This window comes from Anticarsia gemmatalis, chromosome 8 (assembly GCF_050436995.1).
Source record: "Anticarsia gemmatalis isolate Benzon Research Colony breed Stoneville strain chromosome 8, ilAntGemm2 primary, whole genome shotgun sequence".
NCBI lineage: Eukaryota > Metazoa > Arthropoda > Insecta > Lepidoptera > Erebidae > Anticarsia > Anticarsia gemmatalis.
In genome coordinates, this window is record NC_134752.1 from 9,988,399 (window position 1) to 10,005,000 (window position 16,602).

Sequence of the window (16,602 nt, forward strand, 5' to 3'; positions counted from 1 at the left end):
ATCCGCACTGGGTACTATGCAAAGCGGTTTGTTATGAAGGTATAATGTATGCAAACGAATGGATCGCTGCCGATCGGGCTGACTCTTCAGGTCACTGGTATTTATTGTGTACACTGCGAGCATTGCTTTGATCTGCCACATCATTACTTCTATGTATAAACTTGACTGTAGGTATTTTAGTTGGATAGGTAAAATGGCTGAGAATTTATGCATGATATATTTTAATTATAAGTGAGGTTTAGGAAAATAAACCGCATTTTTTTAGTAGTAGAACGTACAAAATTTGTTAAATATAAGATAACTAACCATAAATATCTCAAGTACCTAAATATAAAACCTCAAATGTGTCTAAACATCAATAAAACATGTCTTTCCAACCTCACATTTCCTGAATAGCTTAAAAAACTGTATGAATGACCAACTGTCATAACTTGTAGTTGCTTATTTTCAGCGTTAAAAAACGACAGTTTAACAATAAGAGCCTTAACTTAGAAAAACTAATTCTGACGATACCAAAACCCAATATTCTATTGAAGCAACAGAAACATGAAATATTTAGCACATACATTGACCGAAAGAACCTAATATTTTACCGTGTACCGTATTATCTCCAAATCATAGGGGACTTAATGGCACGAGAGTAGCAAAATACGGGTACTACGTCTGTGTTGAACCCTTTACCTCATCTTTTATAAAATAACGCCATTTTCCCTGGTATTCTAGTGCGGATTCATCATCTCAATTAAGTCCGTGTCTTCGCTGAAGATCAACCTTCAGAACTGCATGATCGTAGTCACTTGCATTACCATTAAAGAGCATTGACTTCTACATTATAACCAAATGACATATAAGCTGCAAAACCCTAAAAGACCTCATATTTATAGTAATTTACCAAATGATCTCAAAGATATTAGTGTAATAAAAATATTTGAGAACAGATTAGTATGTTTTACTACAAAATGTTAGTATAGCAGAATATTTTTCAAAATAGGTTAAGAATGTAATTTTGTTTAATAATTTAAAGTTTATCATTTTAGTATATCTATACTATAATATTATAAAGCTGAAGAGTTTGTTTGTTTGTTTGTTTGAACGCGCTAATCTCAGGAACTACTGGTCCGATTTGAAAAATTCTTTCAGTGTTAGATAGACCTTTTATTGAGGAAGGCTTTAGGCTATATAACATCACGCTACGGCCATTAGGAGCGGAGTAGCAACGAAAAATGTTACAAAAACGGGGAATTTTTTTTCATTCTTTCTTATGTGACGCAAGCGAAGTTGCGCGGGTCAGCTAGTATATAATAAGATAACATTTGCTCAATTATTGCACTGAATAGGCTTATAGATATAATACATATAAAAATGTTGTAGTTGCATAGTAAATGTTGGTAAACTCAGTGTATAATAAATGGCTAGCGGTCACTAAGAAATTTGGGGCGGTCTAACTGGTTTTAAACTTGTCTTGGATACTTAATCATGACTGAAACATCCCGGCCAAGTCCTAAGGACTAATGACTTAAAACCTTGTACTTAAATTGGGTAGTTGACTGGGTTAACGAAAAAAAAATTAAACTTGAACTAATCAATAATAATCATGATTATAATCGAAGTTAAAATAACTCATCACTTAGCAAATCGATCGCATAATACTGAAAACAAGGCACAAAACACAAAGGAATATAACATACATTATTTCCAATTGATTTCTAAGCCTGACATAACACAGCCTAGTACAAATGCCTATTACCGTCGAAGGCTTATTGAAAAATGGCAAATAATTTAGCATTTCATGTCGGAGCTGTAATAGGCGGGCGTCGACAACTGTTGTTACATGGCAAATAGCCGCGCGGTGCGGTATCAATCAAATTACGCACGCCGTCGTTGCCCAGTTCGGACTACGTAATGAGAGGGACTGTGGACTAAAGCAGCTCATTTTGCTGTTCGATGTTTTATGTTTGATTAGACGGCTTTTGAAATGTTTACAACGATCAAGTTTTGAGTTGACAAGCCATTTGTTTTTATGGTTTCATAAATTGTTAGAGAACGATGGTAACAATGATTTGGTCAATAGCTTTTTCGATTGAGAGCCAATTAATGGTAATTGTAATTACGAAAGTATGTGAAAAAATATCCAAGATCTAAAAAGAAAAACCTAATTTATTTTTTCTTGACCTATAAGCCTGATTGCTTATGACAAATTGCCCCTAGTTGCTGTTATTGATTCATACGTATTATTACGTAGTTAGGTACTTCTCTTTACGTGTTTTGAAAACGCCATAAAATGCCGGAGCCATGTATCCATTTGGTTTTTATTAACCGATGGTAGTTATGTCCTTAAATTTAAATTATACTCTAAGTAGTAAATCATAGTACCTACTGTATGACAAAGTCACAAACAACAAGAAAACTTATAAAACAAATAGTTAGCTCCTACTTTGTCAAAGAAGACGGTACTTATTTCCTATGTCTGGGAACATTGTCAGGTGAACTCCCGCCTCCTTTGGCACTCAGCTTACAAAGTAAATAACACACGAAGACACTAATACTGGTCATTAAGCCACGATCATTTATTGAGAACCGCCATCGATTTTAAAATCAACAGGTAAAACCTCGACGTAATCTGTTACCAGCCTTGAAATAAACGATTGTTTTTGTCCGAGCTTATTAGTGCTCGATATCAAACATAGTAGAATGTTGACTGGAAAACACATACTTAAAATCGGGGTTTCGTGTTACCGAGATAGTTACTTCCTTGATAATTATTGTCATTATAATATTCCTGATTTGTTTAAATAATAATGACGGTAAAGTTATCAATCACATGGAACCCTACATAAAATCTAACGCAGAAACAGTTGAATGAAATAGAAGAAATAGTAAAATTAGAATTTAAAAATAATTAATTTTAAAAAGTTTAATCTCCAATCAACAAAATATAACTTAGTTACGATTTAATTGTCTCACACGCCTTGTTGTTTAGTGTATTTTATAAAGCAATGTATATCATACAGCAATCGTTCACTAGTTCACTCTCTACCGCAGTAAATGTGTTTCTACCCAGAATATCGGACTAGGTTGTAGTCTATTACGCAGGCTGCTGTTTCACTTTATATGTATAAATTCACTGAAATCCAGTGTTTCTAAACAGAATCAGCTTTAGGTTACAAAGGTCCGTTCAAACTGAAAGTCCAGAAACAAATATGAATATTTATTTACATTTTAGTTGAAATATAGCTCAAGTTCACGTTATATTTTAAGTTTTACGGATGCTGTAGTTACAACATATTTCATTGTTTGGCTTTGATATAAGCGTTTATTCATGTTACACTTTTCTTTTACTCAATTTTGTGTCTTACTTACAATCGGTTTCTGAGTACATTTAGCGGTAGTTTAACTATTCAGAAGCGTTTTTTATATGAGTTTTAACGCTATTGAATAGATAAACTACCGCTTTACCCGAGGTTAAAGATCTAAGTAGGTGTTTAATTCCTGTATGCGATAAATCAACGGGGTACTTACACATCAATTAGAGTCTACATTATCTTACAAATGAATGTGGACAGCTCTATATCATGATAGCATTTACAAGGCTTGTCAGTGCCAAATGTGTGTATAATGAGAACGCACTCAACACGGCCCGTTCATTATGCCACGACATCTCACCTCATCTTGAATACGACATGGTTAATTGCAATTTCATTGAGTTACGGTTCGAAAAAACTTTACATGTAACATGTTTCAAAGCAATTTTATTTTATAACGGTAAAAAATACCGTCCGTTTTTCAAGTCAACAAAAATACGTGGGTTGTTTTTATTTGTTTGGCTTTATATTGGCTTTTTGAAGTGAATGTGTCATTGTGATGTATGTGTGTAGCGACAAAATGCTTTTAAAATTTTATCTATCATCTTTTTTTGTAATTGTTGGGTTTAGTTATATTGTTTAAAAGTGAAACTATGTATGATGATAATACAATGTCGACATTGTTTTTGATATTTTTATTACTGTCTTTTATTATACATTCGCTTTATCAAATTATATTGACTTTATTCTAACTTGATTCCAATTGTTATTTAATCAACATGTCATGGTAATCAGAGATAAAAGAAAAAAAAACGATTTCGTGTATAACTTATCACGTTACTTCTCACAAAGCTCAAACAAATTATATCGTTTACCATTAGTAGCGTTCATACTTGTAAGGAAGTAAATATTTACAAGGCTGTCAAATGCATGAAGGAAATGAACTTGTTACGTTTAAACACGGAAGGCACGAAAGCGTCAAACGTTCCGTACCTCTTAAGTCGTTAACGTTATCTATTTACTCAACAATTTAACAACTTTGTACATTTTTTATATTTCGTGATAACACGTGATGATTACAGTCGTTGTGGATTCAATTCCTTTTTTTGAGGTCCGCGGATTGGTGCCGCGTAGTAGCCGTTTCGGTATAATTTGGTTTAGTTGTTTACTGGACAAGAAGATCTTTTTTTTTCGGCATATAATGAACGATTACATAGTTATACTATATTCAGGGTTATTTTATATTTTTAATAAGCGCAGGAACTGTGTATTCAACTAGTGTTCGTGGTTGTACACTTGTAACAGCAACCAAAACAAAAATATCACTGTACCTACAGGCTTGCGTTTTAATAAAAAAATGCACGTTTTACTTTTTCCGTTCGTGTTTTTAGTTCAATGACATAAATGCTGTATAAAGCAACCTCGTGGTTACGTGTTACCGAGCGATAGATGTTTTAATGGACTTTTCGGTGAAAATTGACGATCAGCTGACTTTCCGTCGTTAAAGCGTCACATCATTTTAAATTGCTCGCTGTCCTGCGGTTACTGGAAGTACTTTGACCTGCTCGGACTGAGTAAAGCTGTAAGTGCTTAATTAAAAGGACGCTTTATATGAGGAAGTAAATCAGCGTGCAATACGTTTAAACGTTAAAGGTGTTATAAAATCCGTTAATTTTCTGAATACCAGTGGTTAATGGCAATTAGTACTAATCCAAAATCAAATTAATTTACAGTAATGGGTGTCAAAGTTAAAATCAGTGAATTTACCACCAGTTCGCAATGTAGAGCCAATGAGAAGAGCTGGCAAGTGCTTTCGGTCACTTTCTTCAATCGCAACATTATTTTTTAAGTTTCTGTATTACAAATCATAGACTTAAGCCTTAAAATAATTACGTACCTTGAATTAGAAATGGTCTGCTAAAGTCGTGAAATATAGTTCGTTTTACATTTTAGTTCCATATTTCACATACACAATATGTTATCTTTCTCCAAAGTATTGTAATATTTTAAATGAAACAAGTTTGTTGTTGCTCTGCACTTTCGGCATACATTACTTCTACAAAATATGTCGTGGAGGTGCCGCGCTGTCTCTCTGATTTTAAACATACCTACCTAACAAGATTCAAGATTTACCAGAATTCAAGGATTTATGAAGAAAACTCTCGGTATATTTTTAAAAACGTTACTTATATTTAAAAAAAGCTTGTAATAAATTTTGTTTTATAAGTACTCGAGATTATTTTTATGTATGTTTGAGTAATTTGACCGCTATAACTTTAAAGGTTTGACATTGGATGTGGCAAGTTTTTTATGCATAGGTATAAAATAAAACGAATGTTAATTATAAAATTTACTCTAGCTGACTAGTGATCTTGTTCTATTACGATTTCATGCCCCATTCGATACATACGTTTTTATTTAGGACCAACAAATTTAAAAAATCTATTCATCATAAAACGAATTATGTCGATTTCAAATGCAGATTTTAGTTAAATCGACAAAAATAAGCCGATATTCTACCCCACTAATCGATCTTAAAGCGTGTCAACAAGCACACCAATCATGTATGAAGTGTTCGTCATCGGAGCGACGTCACTAGTGACTAGTCATGGTATCGACCCACACATCGATATCTGCATAGCGCAGGCCTTGACACGCGGCCCCGCCGTGTCACTACACTACGTGTCAGATTTTCTATTTAATCTATGCTCTTAGTATTCTGAATAATTTATCCACTGTTACGTGTTTCAAACTAACAATTATAACACCATTTTGTATTTTACATTGACCCAATTGTTATTTCAAAATTATTAACAACGTTCTATTGTTTCGTATGCATTTTTAAAAAGGGGCGCTCTAAAAGCGTTGTTTGGAAAGTTTGAAAAGGGCGGAAGCTGTGGGAGGGTGAGGATAAAAGCAGTTGATGGCCTTTTGATTTGATCAGGGACAAACGGGGTGTAGCTTGCAATGTTTAGATTGAGAGCTCTATAAATACTCGCTGACTTTTCCAAGTTGCTTTTAACGAGTTGTCTCTTGCTTTCATAATTAAAGAAAACATCGTCATTGAGAGTTTTAACTACATTGTTCTAATTACTTTATTTTGTTTTAAGTATTTTACTAATGAGGATGATGATAAGAAATAAAACAGCGGTTAAAGTAATGGAAGTAAAAGAGGTGTAAACTCGAGTACACTTAACACTTTCAGTGCTTTGAGAAAGGTTTAATACGTGCAGGTTAAACACAAACTATTTTAATAAGAGGCAACATGAAAGCCACTTGTAGCTCGCAAGTCGTGTAATTTAAAACACATGTGTTTGTACACAAGCAAGATTTACATTAAGGCGTAGTTGGAGCAAGCGGCATGAATGAAACGTCTGCCTTAGGGCCTTGCAAAGTTACACTTACTTTTTCTTTAATTTATATTTAAGTCAAATCTAAACCGCTTCATATATTATCTGTATAGTATAGATTAATCTCCTTAAAATCGGATGAAAAAGTCACGTATAGAGCAATATGAGCGCATTGTTTAGCGTTCTCCATTATTAAGAAGTTTACAAAATAAAGTGCATAAATTAAACATCTTTAAATCTCACTAACATTTTCTCACCGTACATAAACTCTCTTGAAGCAAACAAGGGGTTCAGTAAACGAACTTGCACGTGATAATTACTTTATTACACCGTTTACGACTTAATACTGAACACCGTATACATTGAACGTTCAATTAATACCAAGTGAACGCGAATGGCGATGAAACGTTTCATAAACAATTTCCTATTTGCCTGCATTTTATGTAATTTAATTAGCCTTCTGCCTTCTCGGAAAAATTGCTTCTTTAAACTTACTACACTATGATTGCTTTGGTTCACTTCGCCAGAGGAGTTTAAGCTCGGATGATTTGATTTTATTTATAGAATCGCGGCTTTTCTATGCAATTTATTTGTGTAATGGAAAAATTTACCGTCCGTTTCTCAGAAAATATAAGGCCCTTTTGCGTGTTGTTAGTAAAAACTAATCTTTGTAAATACATTTTTTAACGTGTTATGCGTTTATTTATGCTTTGTATTCTTTCGTTTCTTACATATGAGACTTGTGATAAATTGGCACTCATTGTAACTTACCGTGATAAAACACCGTTTCGGTAAGCCGTTTTGTGCGCGAAAGTAAAAAATAAAACTTTCCTCTTTATAATATTAATAGGATTTTGGTCCTTACGGCCGTCCTTACATCTAAATCCTCGAAATTATTCCATCAAACTTACAAAAAACGTAGAGAGCAAAAGTGAAATTTGTCTTTCTTTTTGTTTGTCGAAATAATTCTGTCATTTCGACGGAAAAAAGGTACTTTGCGGTAAATAAGTCAGCGGGTAAGTAAAAGTTCTGCCGCATCATTCGCGCCTAACACGAGTCGACTTTATCATTGACGTTCATCAGTATCGTGTGCAGGGAATTAATGGTCTTACTGGTTTGATATTAAGGTATATTTTGTTGTGCAGGTGTTGGGGTATGGTGTAGTGGAAGGAGCGCTCGTGGGGGTTGAGAGCGATAATAGCTTCCTCGTGATAGCTGAATGGGCCCTGACAGCACTCGGCCGCTTTATAAACTCGCTTCAAACTGAATGATTTTTCCCAGTACGTGTTTTTAAAGGCGGTGCTCGGCGTCGGAGATGTAATCAGCGGTTAATGCAACGTAGAGGCTGCTTGCGCTCGTACACGTGAGATTTTGGCTAATGAAGCTTTTTGCACTGATTACGAAAGGTGTTAGGAGCCTGACATTTTTAGGGTCCATTTATTAAATAAGACTTATTAACGAATAGGTAAGTCGGTTTTCTATTAATTATTTATTTGAAAATAATTGCTTAATAATTTCAAACCCAAGCAATAAACATTACAATTAACAGATTCCTAGCAACCCAAAACAAGAGGTGTTAGATAATTAAATTTACGTTTCAGAGAATATACTTCCACTAATTACTGCCCTCATTTCTCGTGATGGAATATGCAGCGAATGCACGTCCTTCCTTCAAATAGAACTATACAATAATACTCTGCATACTTACCTACATACGTGATTAAAAGGAACAACGCCCCTGCCCCTCGCACCTCATCTAACTATCCTCGTCTAACGTACCAGTTTTTATCGGATCTCTCACTCGCTCTCGGGGCAAAGTTTAGAGTTGTAACTAGAGTCAGCGTTCTTCGCGCTTAGGTTCATCGTTAATTCGTTAGCTAGATAATTATGCGTTAGAACCGTGTCAGTCTCTGTTCATAGAGAGATCATTAAGGCACACAGTTTTTTCAGTTTTGTTAGCGGGAATAATGAAGATAGCTTTTACGTTTATTTTATGATAGTTTCTGAAGTTTACGAAAGCAAAGGTTTAATGTTTATTTGGTTTTCAAATTTATGGTGATTTTGCTTACAAATATTGTTCACTCAATTGGATATCCTATCCTCAAAATCATATTTTACTGCTTTTTGCAGTGTTAGGTACTATGATTTATGAGGATTTTTTATAAAATTTTTAGATCAATGAGTCTGTGCTTTATATTAGCTGTAAAATGGACCGTCGAACTACGCTCTAACAAACGAAACATCGACTAAACGAACCGCATAAAGTCACATTCATTTACCAATTACTAAACGCAACTCGTTGGAACTCGAACCGACTGGAACATGTCACACAAAGTCTTTGAAAGCCTCACAAAAGCGCATTCCATTTTCTGGTACAGATACAAGCTGAGTACATTGCCGTACAAGTAGGACATCACGGCAACAAACTACTCGCATACAATTATTTGTATTGTGCCTTGTCTCAGCTGTACAGCCGAGCACAGCAGTGGAACAAAGCGGGTACACTCGCGGACAACGGCGGCTGATAAATTGCCCAACGACGCGCTGTACATACTAAGTGGTTGACTATTCGTCATTTTTATAGTCTCCCGCCTGAAAATCTATGTATTTTATCATCGTATAAGCCGGCAACTTTGATATATTGCCTGTTACATACAATTATATTGCGTGAGGATTGTTTTAAATGTATACTTTAGGGGTTTAAGAGAGGTTTTGTAAGATTGAACGTAATTTCAAGAGTTACGAGTTTTACGTTATATTGGCAAGGAAATGCAATTAAGAAAGTTTTGACCCACTTTTCAGAAGTTTTGACTTAGATATGATTTTGTGATTTATTCTCGCTAATATTGAAGATATCTATATCTATGTATATAGCTTTAAGTTTGATCAAAATACTCTGTTTGAAAATAACGAGATTAAAACTACATCAAACGTGGATGTTTTATTTGGACCAAACAGTTTTACCAAATTGAAGATTATCTGCTTATGCTAGAATAGTATTATATCCTGTATCACGTACCGTGTATACATATCACTTTCTAAATTATGTGTCAAAGAAAATTCAATTTGATTTAATAACCAATGCTCACGGTAATAGTTCGATTACATCACCATTAATCTTCATACACAGCGCTTTGTGAACAAAGCGATATTACACGATACATCAATAACAACTACACTGATGCAATCTTGCGATAATCAAATTCCAAGAAAATGAGTTTCTACCTCTACCATAGTTTAAGAAACACTTTATTCTGATTTCTGTGATGTACAATAACTCAACATTGACAAAGAGACCAGTGCAGCAGTGGCGCGATTCTTTAAAGTCGGTAATATTGAGTTTCAGGATCTTGATTGAAAAAATAGTTCCTATGGCGCCCGCCCGCGTTCCTACACCAATCTTCGATACCTACCCGGTTGTTAATAGGCGATAGAGGTAAAGAATTACGTAGTGGTGAGTAATGTTTTTGTATTTTTATTGCTTAACATATTTTAACGTTTTTACTAGTCTCACAAAGTTCAAAGTTCTGCTGACTTGAGCTAACCTTACACATAACAATATCGTTTAATAGAATGAAACGTCAAGTAAGAATACTAACAATGAAATCGTTACAAAATATAAATATTTGCTGAAAAAATGTGTCTTTATTCACCATTTTTATTTTCACAAACGTTTTCACAAAAGCATATTTGCTTGAGTTTCTTTCCTCCCGCGATAATCGCTCTGAAATGTCTTAAAATGTACGTCTTCCGCAATAACCGTAGCGATATTATTTGTCTGTTTAAATGAAGAAAGAGACGGAATTACTAAATCTGTTAAATTGGTCACTTCACAGATCACCGAGTTTGTTCGTTCATTCATCGGACGGTTATGAACATTGTTTATTATTCATTCATTCACTGGTTTTATGACTTACTCAGGTTGAGTTTATCGCGAATCTTAAGAGGGCGATCTGCTCTTCCCTAATTGTGAATATAAATTTTCTTGTTTTTACAATGTAAAACAATGCAGTTTTTTATTTTCTGAAACACGAACTCAAACTATTTTGTTTAGACCCACATTTTATTGAAACAACTTCGAGGGAAATTTTGAGGAAATTTTGGTTACGCAAGAAATCCTTGCAAAGATTTAGATATCGCTTAAAATTCTTTTAAGTACTCACATACCAAACTAGTTTTGATACCTACCTCAGTTGGTACCCAACTTGTTAAGCGTTATCAACAAAACTTGTTAGTTTCATGCTGCATTCCTTGCTATTTTTACTTCGCTTTCAATTACACCAATTCTATTAGAGGACTTAAGTACTACGGCCAACCAACATGCAACCACACACACACTGTATACACTACAGTAACATACCCATGAAGCAGGAGGATATCTCGGGAAAGGTGCGATGCTCTTGGTGGCGACATTGCTCGGCAGTTCATGCTTGATCCCTCTCTTTAGACGCTGTTTTCTTCTCTCCCGCGATTTGGCTCTTAGCATAAGAGCTGCCTGCATACTTGCCAGGTTTGTGGCCTTCGGTGAGCGCCGGCAGAAAACTCAGCCAGAGGCCTGCAGCGGCTCACCGGCCACTCACGCACACACTCACAGTGACGAGCACGGACGTTCAACACTCTTTACGCCACAGTTTCTCTTACTATCAGTCGACACACGCGATAATCTACTTTAATCTTCTTCAAGAGCAAAATTCTACGACTAGCGCGTCTACACTACCCCTCTAACTAACTAACTAGCAGTTTAAATTGAAATATAAAGATTTTTATTTACACATCAAACGTCGATATCACTCTTAGATTAGTCCCATCACAGAATTAATTACTTTCGATTAATCTCACTTTAGAATGCTTTAGAATTGGATTGAGATAGGCACAAGAAAGGCGCAAAACTATTTATAATTATATCTAATATAACTAGCTAATAATAATAGTGGTCGACGACTTATATTACGATATGTTTAGTGTGAGAAGAGAATACGTTATGGAAGCAAGCGCAATTTGGCGTTTAGTTTAGTTTTTGTTTGATAGTTTGTTATGAGTACGTTCACTGTATCAGTCGGCGCGAGGCATGCTAGCTCATGTTTCGTTCCGCACGTCGAGCCGCAGTCTCTGGTTCTTCGACACCTGCCATCGGACGCTAGTGCCCACTAGGTGTCGCTGTTTCATGGCCGGCCCACTTGTCTCACTGCACTCAATAACACTTCACCGTAACACATGTTACACGCTCGAGCGCCACACACTACGCTACACTAAAACGGAGGCTAATTAAGGACCCCGGTAACGAACTCGCCCGACGCGATCCCGGATGTTGCATTGTCTCATATACATGCTTACATTAACTAACTATGGAATACAGTAAACATTGAATACATACCTATGCGACGCTACTTACATCGACGAGCAAAAACCGCTAGAGCATATCCTAGTCCTCTGTACATACACAACACATAAGAATATGATGTACCATGCTTACGCTAGTATACATTGAGACACACAGTTTAGCTGTAGTGGGGTATACCTCTGCGGGGTCGCATGGTGATGGCGGGTCGGAGAGCGGGGCGGAGAGCGGGCGCGCGGGGGGCGCCTGGAGGCGCGACTCCCAGTGCTGGCAGGAGTAGGCGCGGACGCCGGTCGGCGCGGGGTGGAGCGGGCTGTGCGGGCGCGGGCTCGGCGGCGCGGGCTGGCGGCCGTGCTGGCGCGCCTGACAAACAACATACTCTTACAACTACCATTCCTTATCATATTAACCAAGGATTATCCTCAGCTCGATTCCAACTATGACTAACACTAAATCCACTATTTAACTAGCTTCTCGAAGTATCAACTTCATAAAAAAACTGTTACCACTTGGATATTCCATCAACATGTCTATTACTCCCACCCGTCCCATCTACTGAACATATGAATGAACGATGATGGTATTTTAGTCCTGCGCCACCTTTTAATAAAACAAGTGCAGTTTACCTTACGGCCCGCGAGCGAGGCGCCGCCCGCCGCAGCGTACATGCACCGCCGGCGCGCGCCGCTCAGCTAGCGCCGGCCATCACGAGGCAGCTGCCGCGCCGCGCCACGCCGGCTGCCCACCGCATCCGTGTGACAATCACCAGCACCTGCATCATGCAGACACACCCACTACTCAGTAACAATCACACACTTACATATTAAATACATGCTAGTTATAGAAGAAGAAAACTATGTGAAAAGGGCACCTATGTTTTAGGTCTAAATTTTAGATTGAGTGAGAGAAGAGAAATTTGTGTTAATTCTAAGACAGTTCAAGTTAGTAGTAATGTGTAGAATTAATTTACGCAATCCTTAATAGTCGTTATGTGTGTAAAATATTATAAGATAGACAAGTCAAGATTCGGGCATGCAAATATATCTATGAAAAAAGTCAGTAAATATGGAGTAGTGGATTAGAGTATAGTGTGGTTTTCGATTAGTGTGACAGTGTATGCTATTAGAGTAACATATATTCACGTAACTAATCCATAGTTTTAAATACAGATATCAATTTGCATAAAACCGCAACCGACATGTTACTACAACCTGTTTTATTTGTAAAACCTCAAATTACAGTTCACTAAATAATCCGATGCGGACTAACATTTAATTAATTTTAAACTAGATGCATGTAATTACTGGGTGAACGTTTCATAAATTAATTTTACCGGACGAATCAATGTATTTGACGCGATATCATCTAACCTGTGGCGGCAAAATAATTGAAATATTTAACATAAATCAGTGGTCAGTTACTAATAAATAGTTAATTTATTAGTTGTTATTCTATTCCAAATGGATATTTACGGTAAATGCTCATTTTGTTGGAGTGGAATCAAAATATTTTTCGAATGCTTGACTGCTCGGTTAATCGTTTGTAAGTGCTGGTTTATACTTAATTAGGCATTCAAAATGATTGCAGAATTATTAAATAACAAAATGTGACGATGTAAAGAGGAAATTTCAATTTTACAAGAATTTCTAGTCTAGTTTTCATCTCGAAGATAAGCACTTCCTTCAAATAAACTTAAACGTAAATACTCGTTTAACTCAGTTAACTGGTAACTAAGACCACGATAAATCTTACAACAAACATATAGGAACTAGGAGTATAAGAACTGGAGCTTAATGTATGTTCGTGCATAATCCGGTAAGCGCATTAACTGAAAACCGGTTTAATCAAGATCAGACACATCGGACAGATTCAGATTAGTTTACACGTTGAAGATTATCTCGCGCCGGCGTAATGAACTCTAACGTTTAGTATCAGTACCTCGATTCTCTACCATTATCGACTACCGACAACCGGCTAGCTATCGAATTTTGACATTTAGAATGTATTGCCAAAATATTTCCTACGACGCCCGTCGGAGGCGCTGATCAGATTTTTATACAAAATTTCTCGATGACAGGTCGGTTGTCAGTAGTCGATAGTAGTAGAGAATCGAACTACAGTAGCTCGATTTTTTCTTCGATTCGATAGCTAGCCGGTTGTCGGTAGTCGATAGTGGTACAGAATTGAGGTACTGAAAGTTTGTATGATCCGGCGCAGTCACTTGAGATATGCATGAAGTTTATTTGCACATAACGATGCATAAGGTATGAAGTAAGTGCTCTAAACTTCATTTATTATTCTCTCTTGGTAAACTTTGGCGAACTGTGTTAGTGCGATTTCGAATTAGGTGTATTGATACTATTTGAAACTACGTACATTTTCGTCAGTGTTATAAACAATACAGCTAATTCACATTGCTATAGTGCAATTTGTGCGTAAATACGAATTCTGTATTGAATCAACTGCGGGTAACAGCCGTAGCCGCAATAGTCAATGTGTCGCCGCAGCCTCTCCACATATTTTTGTGTAGATAGTAGATACCTAAAGCTGCGGAAAGTATTTAGTGATAGAGACGTAAATAGTAAGTGTAATACAGCATAGAGTTAATGGTAATATACCCGTTAGGGCGAACCCAAATACATCAATGCTATTTTTAAATTGATTCCAAAGTATTCATACTTAAAATTTAGTTCTAACGGATTTCATGTTTTTTGGTAAAGTGACTATAATTAAACCTATGATTTTTTAAATTAGTTAACGATCTATGGCCGTTTAAAGTGCGTTGTCGTGTAAGATTCTATAGTTCATTAAAACGGTTCTGACCCGGTTGTCAACCTCCGTAGTAAAGCTTACACCGGTACAATCGTATTAACCTGAGGACAGTCCCGGTTGTCGTCCGTTCACTACTGAAGTACTGCGACCCTTTTAATACGACAACGATCACTATAATATATTATCGATCAAGTTTCTCGTTTCAAAGTAAGAGGGGTCGAGAAATTTGTTGTAGTATGTGTATTAAATGTACATAAATCAAGCCTAATTTAAGGATTTTTAAAGTTATTTGTACTTTTGTATATAATGTTACCCTTGAATTTAAGTTCTAGTATGCATTTAAGGATTGGAAAATATAATTTAAATCAGCAACAGCGTGTTATTCGCAACCCACTGCAAACTAAAAAAAAATTAAAAAGTAATATTAAACAAAGTGATAAGTGGTTGAATTGTACCATTATAGTCAATATTTAGTGCAGTTAGCGTGCCTCTATAAATTTTACCATAGGCAAGTGTATAGAAAATAGATAGAACCAAATTAAAGTCATTAAATTAGATGAAACGCGTAGTTAATTTGCAGCTCTGGCGTCGCCATCGGCTAAAGGTTGTAGCACCCATAACATTATCACTCGGAAATTAATTGACACTGCATATTTTGCCTCGTTCCGTCGAGGATAAAGTGACAACTCTAAGTACAGTGGCAGACTTAAATACTTCTACGCCCGTTGCCTACTGCTTGACATTTATCCATCAAACAGTGATAATAAGATGGTGAGACAAATCTGTTACAGTGGTAACTAGTGTGCATTGGAATAATGAATGTCATATAAAAGAGTAGCAAACGGCTCATGCATGTTAGCTCTTTGATTCTAGTTTACGAAATCAAATCAATACTATTTTACTTTAACTTTAAGATTAATTTAATTATGCGTTGATATGTGTACTACAAGTCTAACACCACAGGTTAGCACAGTGACCTGTTTTCTCGACTTACAGCCCGCTTCGACTGATAACTAATTAGCTGGTTAATTCGTTTTGCTTTTAATTCACCGTCAACTGCACTATTTTGTTGGAGAAAATGTTTAAATTAAACTCATTTAGACATTTTTACACCTTTTAATGGCTTGATTTTATATTCTTCTGTTTTTTAAAGAGGAAGTGAAAGTCTACTTTATAATTGTAACAAAGTGTTTTAACTCTTGGTATATTTTTAAGGAAAGTGTTTAAAATTAAAGGCTTGTTATATGTTTTAATCGTTAAATGAACAGTGAAAAGAGATATCTATTAGCAAGTTACCAAAATCAAATCACGTTTACAATAATTTGATTAACCACCAATCAATCTCTCTAACACAAAAATCAGCAGCCGTACTGCTTCAAAACAATATCAATAAAAAGTCCTAATACATACACAGTCATATTTTCAAAACTATCCTATATATTTTGTATGTACTAACGAAGCAAGTAAACAAGTATTGTAACTTCCGAATACTGTTTGTGTAACAGATGCTTATGTTTGCTTTTATCTGCAAGGATACCCAAGTACTTTTGCACATATGAAAGTTTGTGCTCGCAGGTGCGTTTTGCTGACTCTCTGTATAAGTTCACCGCTACTTTCAATACATATGTACGATAGTTTTGTTTATTTTAGTGAGAAACCTTTGTCAATACAGACTGTGATATCTTTCGGGTTTGGTTAAGAAATGTTAACTTTGAAGCAACTGAGTTCGGTAATACAAATTGATAAATGGGCGTACTTAATAGCACTTATATTTGCAAAATAAGCAAATAAAATTATTTACTAAAAGCTTTTATTTAGCTTGCAATATTTGTTACTTTTA

The 16,602-nt window shown here is 35.8% G+C and overlaps 1 protein-coding gene across 1 annotated transcript in view; it reads right to left on the reverse strand.

Annotated features, from left to right (window-relative positions):
* The window catches only part of LOC142975032 (uncharacterized), an 89,283-nt gene that overhangs the window by 16,112 nt on the left and 56,569 nt on the right, over window positions 1-16,602 (reverse strand). The window contains exons 2-3 of the mRNA XM_076117674.1: window positions 12,617-12,762; window positions 12,171-12,353 (exon numbers count right to left, since the gene is read on the reverse strand). Of these exons, the coding sequence (XP_075973789.1) occupies window positions 12,171-12,353; window positions 12,617-12,658 (225 nt within the window). The 5' untranslated portion in view covers window positions 12,659-12,762. The remainder of the gene's footprint in view (window positions 1-12,170; window positions 12,354-12,616; window positions 12,763-16,602) is intronic.